At 41.1% G+C, this 9,556-nt stretch overlaps 1 protein-coding gene across 1 annotated transcript in view; it reads right to left on the bottom strand.

Moving 5' to 3' along the window:
* ppm1h (protein phosphatase, Mg2+/Mn2+ dependent, 1H) overlaps positions 1-7,313 on the bottom strand; it is a 38,743-nt gene extending 31,430 nt beyond the window's left edge. The window contains exon 1 of the mRNA XM_008284007.1: positions 7,081-7,313. Coding sequence (XP_008282229.1) covers positions 7,081-7,313 — 233 coding nt within the window. The remainder of the gene's footprint in view (positions 1-7,080) is intronic.
* Between the last annotated feature and the right edge of the window lie 2,243 nt (positions 7,314-9,556).

The following is a 9,556-nucleotide window of genomic DNA, read 5'->3' as shown; positions in this document are numbered from 1 at the left end:
TTGGTGCGACAGAATGGTGACAGCGGCATGAGATTTAAGGTTTCACATTTCTAAATGAAATCATTTTACTGGGAATCCGTTGAAAAAAATAATGATACTGATGAAAGTGGAATATCAGATCTGATTATCAGCTAAGTTCTTAATTGGTTGGCCCCTACTGCGGGGTAATTAAAGTAAAAAGAAAAAAAGCTTATGATTTGACATTTAAGAACTCACTACCTATTACCACAAATCCAGCCTTTAGGGGAAACTCTGGGTGAACACAGGCTTCATAACACAGGTACTGTGAATTCATTAGTGTCTGACATTAGGAAGGTCGTCAACTTTACAGTCTTAGTTTGTTAACAAACTCACAGTAAACTCTGGAAAAGACTCAACAGTACTATAAACTATAAACTTTATACTTTATACTACTGTTGACTCTTTAGTCAACAGTAGTATAAAGTATAAAGTTACGCGATACGTAGTTAATATGTTAAAACAAAACGAACAGGATGTTCCTTTAAGGCCACAACCTTCATACACCATCATGCATGTCTGAGACCAAAGCACAGCAGGGAGTGGCGTTCCTTTGACCTTGGAAGATCATAAGATTAACAACAGTTGAGCTTTCAAGCCTTTCATCTCTAATATGAGAGGAAAAGCCATCCACACCCCGAGGCATGAACTGTGTCCGAGAGCAGCGCTGTCATATTCACTCACCATCTCACTTCTTCATGTTTGAGACTGTGGCATGACCTTAATTATCTTGTCAGTCACCTATACTATGTGTTATTTGGTTTGAGATAGTTTTTTCAGTAGCACTGCTTCTGAGATTTAGCTCCCAAGGCTTCACGAGAGACCACCAGGAAGTTTGAGTTTCGGGGATATTACAATACTAATAATATTGGTATTGTGCGAAGACCTCAAGTAAATACTTTCAGATCTCATCTGACTCATAATATTGTACAATTCTATTGCAAAATACAACCAGTGGTGAAACTGTTAGCTGATTAACTGATTAGCTGAGCAAAAGAAAACACACAATGATGACATGCGATTAATCATTTAATGTCATTTGTTGAGCAAGAAGTCAAACATTACCTGATTTATGAAGATTTATTACTCTTCTCTGCTTTCTATGACAGTCAATTAAACATTTTATAGTTTTTGTTACTGTTGGTTCAACAAATGTTGGACTCTGGGACCATGTGACGTGTATTTCTGACATTTTACAGACTACTTATTTTGCACAATAGGCAAAGTCAATCTGCAGAGGAGATTGATTTAAATTGCAGTTTCCAAACTGCACCACACTGCAATATTACAGGCTAAAGAGTCAAACCATTGCTTTACTCTGGATCAGGCTTTGTTACCACTTTGTTGCACAACCAGAAGCACTCATGAGCGATGCCAAGTTGTGGGGAGAAAAAAAAGTGACCCAGAGGCAATGAACACAGATAATTATAGCGTTTCAGGTTAGCTATTGAAACGGCGTATAGTCGATAATGGATTTTGAACATTCATACTCTATTTAATCCAGTGTAGCTTTTGCCTATAATCAAATCCAGGTCAAACTTCCATAATCACATTTCCACATGAACACATCTGAAGTTGTTTTTTTTTTCTGTTTATGCAGCACATTGCTTCTGCTGATGGATAAATGTGGCCACTTTTTGGGTATTATGTGCAATTCTGTATAATTGCTGCTTTTGCTTAATATAACACGACTAGTAATTTGAAATTTCATACATTCTACGGTTAAATAATCCTTCTTTTTTATAGTATGCATTCGTGACTATATGCTCCTGCACCTTTTGCTGCCTTTTCTTTCACAGAATATTATTATCACTCATTTACTCAAGATAATGATCGTAATAATCTCATCATGATAATTTGATTAGGGAAGTGTGGTGCATCCTTTCCATTGGTAGCTCATATTTTAGGATTAAGGAAACCAGGCGACTGAACTGAAACAGGATTGCTGCCTCAGAGGGACGTGCCGTGTTGATGTAGCAGAAACAACACAAGAACATGTGCCGCATCATGTGACTGAGCACTGGGAAGCTTTGTGCGTATACCAAGGGCCGCTCATGTGCCTCCCCTCCACGGCCGAGCGTGACGTTAACTTCATGTGGCTTCCTCACAATGGGGAAAATATAAAAAATGCACAGAGGATAATGTGTGTGGATAATGCTCTGCTCAAAACAGAGAGGACACATTTCTTGGCATGTTTGCGGTGTTAAAACATCGGAACCCTTCTGTATCTTGCTCCTTGAGCACACACGCCCTAATTTAACTCAACACCCTGACTCACACTCTCACTGTTAAACACCGTGACGCTGCCACTTTCCTCCCTCTGCTCCCTTAACGCAGATGTTAACGCTGAACCTTGCTGCTTGCACTGACCTGCCCTCGTCCATACGTGTCAGCTTGACCTGCAGACAAAACATACAGCGTGCAGCGGCGGCGCTCGTGTTTAGCTTACAGACACGCCTATTGATTAAGTATTGATCAGAGCGCTGCTGAGGTTGCAGCGCGGCTTTGTCACAACTGATCTTTACTCTCTCCTCACTACTACTCTGCTATGCCAACAAACAAGCTGGAGGAGCTGAGGAGAGGAATGTACATGTGGAGGACACAAGAAAAGGTGAAGGCCACTTGGGCTGTTTTTTTGCTACTTTATCATTCGTGCGGGATATCTGAAACTGGCGACGTGGCTCTTAATCAGTTTCTTCTTCAGGCTACTCTGGAAAAGAAATGGCTTTAGTATAACGGACAGTCTGGTTCTATCTACTCTATCTTATGTAACTGCCTTCGATTTGTTCTCGTTCATTGCACTGAATTTCCGCTTTTCAGTCCACTTCTATCTCATCCGATGCTGCACCTTTGCTGCAACCCACAGCTCTGTCGTTGTTCATCCTCTTGCCCTGATAGAAAACAACTGGGTCCAAAAAAGGTCAAATTTGGGTAAAAACATGGGGAGACATTGTGGTTGGCACCATAGCAAGCAGGTTCTGGGTTCAAACCCGCTGGTTGGCCTTTGTTTATGTTCTCCTTGTGTCATTATGGCTCCACCTTCCACCCACAGTCCAAACACACGCTTGGTGGGTTAAAAGTGCGATTCTAAATGGGTTGTGAGCGTGTCTCTGTCCAGATGATCTGTCTAGGGTGTTGCTGCCTCTCGCTCACTGTCAGCTGGGATAGTCTCCAGCCCCTACAAACCCTCTACAGGATAAAACAGGTGCAGCCAATGGATGGATGGATCCAAACAATATAAAGCTAATTTTGTCCTTAAATATCATAAGAAGAAAATCTGCCCTAATGCTACACCAGGCAACTTAACCCTATTCAGGACGTTCATGTTGCCACATGTAGAATATATGGCAACATATATAACAGAATATTTGCAAAATATTTGTTGGTATTTATTATAGACTTTTATACTATGTTAAAAAAATTTCTCTGGGTATAAGTTGACGTATTTCTGGTTCCAAATGCATGACAAATGTCCCTCTTTTTATATTTAAAAAAATAATCTTAAAAAAAAAAAGAAAAATACCCATCACCTAAACCAAATGGCCTGGGGTCCAAAAGACCCCAAAAGTCCTGAATACAGTTAATCATGCAACTAAAATGGAAATCATCAAACTGGGCTTCATCTTATAGGCTTCTACTGGAGCATAGCATTCTGGGATTTCTCTGTCTGTTCTCCATGACACTATTTTCTGAAAAGAAATCTGAACTTGTTCAAGGCCTTTGATTTTTATCTAAAGCCCTCCATCATATGTTAACTCATGAAAGTAAGCATGGCACCTTTAGTCACCTTTCTAAAATAAAAAACACAAGAGAAAAAGTTCTAGGAAATCAATTTAACATGAGTTTGTCTGTAAGCTGTCACAGTGTCGGGTTAACTAACAAGCTGTCTGCAATAGTAACCACTTTGTTGCTCTAAAGAAAGCATTTTTTCTAAAGTAAGCATTTGAATACCTAAAAATGATATGAGTCACCCTGCAATTATTCTTCCTGATTTAAATTTAGGAAATTCTTAAAGTCCGGTCAATAAGTTGACCATAAGTAGAACTCCACTTTAGCAGCTCCTGTATTTCCACAACTTTTGGGCATGCAGAGCAACACGCAGCCCGGCAGCACTGCACCCAAACATTGAACCGAATGCGCACGCAAGCAAGGATAATTAGTGGTCAGCGTGTTTACAGCTAAAATCAACTGCAGAGGAAAGCTGCAGCAAATGTAACCTTTCTGTAAAAGTGAGGCATCAAAGTGTGCTGGAGAAGAAAAGGGTGACACAAGTTGGAGTGAGCAATACTCACTGATCCATTCAAATGATCGTGCTCACTGGACCAGACAGCGCACCCACTCAGAGACGATGCATCAGAATCCTCCACATGAAGCAGGACTGCTCGGCCCGTCTCTACAGAGAGCAGCGCAGTAACCCAGGATAACCCTCAGAGGAAGCTCAGAGAGAGGCCTACTCAGAGGCAGGCAGGGGTATGAGGGAGGAAAACAGAGTTTCATGTTCCAACACTCTGATGTTTCTTTCCATTTCTGATGATCTTTAAATCTTTCACTATATTTAGAATGCGGATTAAACGGCCAGGATGTTGAAATACGGAAAAAAACTGCAGCAGAGAAACTGTTCCTCATACAATCTGATACACACAATTACCTAAATCAGACATTACTTTCAAAGCATTTCTTCAAAGTAAAACTCAAATCAAAAGGGCCATATGTAAAATAGAAAATCAAAGGATCTTTTGAGTATTCAGAAACACTCCATGTTACATCTGCCATGTGAGTAGAAAATATAAAACAGCATTCACTCTCCAGTAGGATCCCCACAGTGACAGCTGCTAAGCTGTCTTCAGATGCATCTATTCCGGCTTTTGGGTTTATCCTTTAAAGCCAAGTTATCAAAGGGATCCACTGGTATCTGACCGTGTTAACCGTCCTGAGTGGATCTGTATGGATCACCACATCTCATAGGGGCTCAGGTTTTCTCTGCTGGCAGCGATATTTCGCAACAACAAAGCCTGCTGGTCAGCCAGCTGTTGACAAATCCCCAGTATGGCCGAGTCCAGGCGGATGCTACGTCGACACACACACACGTACATACATGTGTGTGCACGCTCCTGGCAGAAGCATCACGTCTATTTATGACGTAGAGGTTGTTGAACTGATCGTGCAGAAACATGCATCCCATGTTAATTTCTATAAGGCACAGAAACCTCCACGTGCTATTGCATAATATCAAGATGAAAACAACATGTGCACAAAATTTTCAGTTTAGCTAAAATTTTAGAACATATATATATATATATAAGGTTGATAGTTTCTAAAAACAGAAGCGTATCATCGTCCTCTCTTTTGTCTTGAGATTAAAAATTCTTCACGGCAGATTTGCACGAGGAAGCATAAAGGAGGGCGGGTGTGAGACTTCAACAATTTCACAGGATCTGTTCATTCTATAGGAAGCAGAGACCATATGGATCTATTTCAGTCCTCAAACAGCCAATTTATCAGTTAATCTGCAGAAAATTCATCAGCCATATTTATGAAGTGTTCAAGCTAGAACGCCTAAGCTCTTCTTATTCTAGTTTCTGAAATATGAGGACTTTATTTACATAATGAATGAAAAATGTGGGAGTTTGGACTGTTAGTTGGGCAAAATAATTAATTTTAAGATCTCTTCTTTCTAGGAAATTTCATCCCACCAGACATTTTATGGATGAAACAATACAGAAGGTAATGAAATGTTTACTGAAATAAATCTCATGTATGCCCTCATTTCTATGCAGCTAAAGCATCTACTTCATGTAAACATAGTTGAGCCAAAAGGAAAGCGAGCTTCCAGGGAATCCCATCTGAAGTGGGTTCAACGTAGGACTCGAAACATTAGATGCATAACAGTCAGAGGGAGTCTCTGCCCACAGTGCTCTTAATGAACATCTAACTTCATCGCTTAAACAATTACGCTCAAGGAAAAAGTCACGACAGCTTATCAAACGCATGAGGACAAGACTTAACACCAAGAGGGGAAAGAGAAACTATCTCTTCCTTGTGAACTTATGAATCCAGGGCACTAAACTGCTCTGTCACACTAAGGAGTGCCTGCAGGACTGAACTGTGACCTCTGTAGCTACGAGGCAGCCTCACTAACCGCCAGGCCCTGCTCCTCTTATCTGCACGAGTGGAAGTGATTGTGACTCTACGCTCTTGGACAATAGAAGAACTGACAACACTTTGGTTCTTTTGATCCTGTCGAAAATAAATGCAAACTAATAAATAAATAAACTAGGATCGCTTCAGCGGCGTGCAAATTAAGCATCTCCCTCACTTTTCCTTTCAGTCTGACAGCTAAACTAGTTTATAGAAGCAGCTTTTCACCACTCATGCACGCGACTGTAACACTGTTTATGATTGAAAACACGTCTGATGTGTTACAGGGAGGCAGGTGGGCGCAAGATGTGACACAACAGATGATCTTTAGGTTTGTGATTCTGGTCTCAGTTATCAAGTAACAAGAGGACACGTGTGATAGACTTTACATCTAGGGGATGTGGACGGGTTTAACTGCATTTACTGCAGCAAAAAGCACAAGAAAAACGATTCCGATTGAAAAAATGCACAGGTGATGCCAGTGAAACAGGTGAAGAGGTAAACCTAGTGACAGCTGGAGCTCATCCAAGAGTGCACTCCCCATCTCTTGTGAAATTAAGTCACACAGCGTTCCTTATTATAACCAACTTCATGGTGTCTTTCTGTTTAACAAGGCACTCCTAATGTGGCTGCAGAGGATAGATCATTGCCATGTTTTTATGAGATCCTCACAGTCATGTTTATGTGCTAAGGCTGGGTTTGGAGGAGTGGTGGTGGTGGTGGTGGTGGAGGGAGAGAAGGCCAGCTGCTGCTCTTCATCCCATTTCACATTGAAAAATAAAAACACACAAGAATCAGGCCGGAATCAGGCTCAAAGATGGTGTTGACGCCTCTGAGCAGGTCCAGGAAGGATCACTTCCAGAGGATGCTGCTGTGCGCGCAAAAAAAAAAGGGGAAAAAGATGGACGCATACAGGTTACTCACTCTGCGTAGCCGGTGGACCACGGCAGCCTCTTGGTCTCCTTCAGGATCAGGATCGGTCTCGCTATGTGATCCGCCGAGCACTCGATCTCGTCCGGCGACAGTCCCAGGAACTCCGGTCTGCTGTACGGGTATTTGAGCGGCAGATCCGAGCCGCCGGGATGGTCCCCGTTGGAGCCACCGGCCATCATACCTCCCATAAAATTGGCCACCGCCGATTTCATACGCGTGAGCATGGTCCCGCTGCTGCGTGGCTCCGGGCGATGAGATTGCGTGAGAGTCTCCCCCCAGCTCGGCGACGCGGATCCGCGGCGTGAACGGTAGACAGAGGACGGCCGTGGAGACTCATTCAGCTCTGCGCTCCCTGGATGAACGCGGAAATAAAAAAAAAAAAATAGAAGCCAAACACACACACACACACACACACACGTAGGCTAGAGAGAGAGAGAGGCAAGGCAGCGCTGCATGCACGCTGGTCATGTGACAAACCGGTTGCTGCTGGTGGATTTGGTCGCTCGGGCATCTCAGTGAGCAGCTTACTGTTGTTACAGTGCTGGAGGTCAAAGGTGCGTAATCCCCGAGTGACCGTAAACCTTCCTCCGCCTCCTCCTCCTCCTCATGCACAGGTTGGGTGCCAGAGGAGAAGACCCACAGTCACTGAACACACACCTCTCCTGACTGTATACCAACCTGTAAGGACAGTCATCTCAAACGCACTTTACATAGTGAGTGTTTGCTCATCACTGCTGGATGTGCAGAGAATCAACCATTTTGTTTCCTTTTGAAGATGATGCCTTTATTCTTATTATTGTACAGTCATCCTCCAGTTTATTCATACCCTTCCATTAAAGAAAAGGCAAAACTCACAATTTTCACTCAAATGGCAAGAAACTGAAAAAAGTAATAATAAATAAAAATTTACTAAATTATAATTTAGTGAAATAAGACATTGTTTTTGAATTGTGGTTGAAAAAGAATTAAAAAAAAAAAAAAAAACTGTCCTGGACAAATTAGAGCACTTTGCTGATGAAACTGACTAAATGAAATAGTAGAATTGTAGGATGAGATATTTTCAATGTAAACAAGTGGTGCATTTAAAATTGATCAAGCAATCTCTACTTGACTAATGTGTTCATCCCTGAAGAGCACCTTCTTATTTTTGTTCTATCAGCAATAGCATTCTTGACTTTCTTTATTGAATGGGAAAAATTAAATACATCTTGTAGAAATTGTTGGCTCTTTTGACACATTTGGGCAATGAAACTTGGGGTCATTTTCAAATAGTGTGAACACATAAAGATGGTATCCTTGAACACAACCATATACATACCATGTAACACCTTCTCCTGAATATACGTGTTATTTGCATATATGGAAAACTGTTTTACTACTTCTAAGTCATTTTCCTGGTAGCCCTCTCATGTGATTGCTCATGCAGGTCAAATCTGACACCAACAGTTGCAGAGTTTCCTTCAGATCCTATGAAAGTTTGGGTTTCTTGCAGACTTCTTACATCAAACAGTCCGCTCTTGCGCTGAATTTGCTGCCAGTTCTGGACCATCTTTTGAAATCTACACAGCTTGAAGAGGGGTTTTCCTCCCAGTGTGAAGATTTATTTCAACTAATTTGTAGATGTTTTCAAATCCTTTCCCACACTTAGGCATTTGCAACCTTTTTCTAAAGACCTCAGAGAGCTCTTTAGATCTGTTGACACCACACCTTTTAATAGCAAAGAGAACAGCAGAGCCTAGAAGGTGGAGGTTTAAATAAAGCAGGTTCCACCATCATTGCCACCCTAATGTGACACCTCTGATTCTAATTTTACAGATTTGGAGGTGTGACAAATGTAGAAATTAACTTACTTGTGACTGCTGGGTTTTTAAATATAAAAAAAATATATATATATATATATATTTAAATTATTAATATGTTTACAAAATTTCTCTTTCCTCTTTGGGAACTGTTTCAAAGAGAATCCAGTGGTTGCTTGTTCAAACATGCAGGAAAATGAAAGTGGAATCAAAGTGATCAAGGTGGCAATATGCAAAAAATGACCACATTGTGGTTGTTTTTGTTGTTTTTTACACCAAATAAGAAAATATATCATGTTTCAAAAGTCTAATGTGCTTTTGTATTTCAGATTCCTTTCGTTTGCCTTGAAGATGATATTATATGTTACTCATGGATGGGCTCAGTCAGACCACAGATAGCATATCTGTAGTATTTAGCCTTGTTTGTCAGCTGGATTCAGATCCCAGACGGATGTTGCTTTTTTGGGAAAACACTTCTGAAACAGGTCAAAAGTTCAAAAACGGCAATTCTCATTAATTTAGAAAAGTCACAAAATGCTAATTTGATGAGACAGAGTGTGTTTTTGGAGTTGTTAAGCAGCACAGCCACAAAAACCCCCAAACCATGATCACACTGCCTCGTAGAGACTGTAAAACGGCACGATACAATGTGTTTGTCCTAATAAGGA

The sequence above is a fragment of the Stegastes partitus genome, unplaced genomic scaffold (assembly GCF_000690725.1).
Source record: "Stegastes partitus isolate 25-593 unplaced genomic scaffold, Stegastes_partitus-1.0.2 Scaffold337, whole genome shotgun sequence".
NCBI lineage: Eukaryota > Metazoa > Chordata > Actinopteri > Pomacentridae > Stegastes > Stegastes partitus.
The sequence above is the reverse complement of the archived record's forward strand: the minus strand, read 5'-3'. Positions and strand labels throughout refer to the sequence as shown.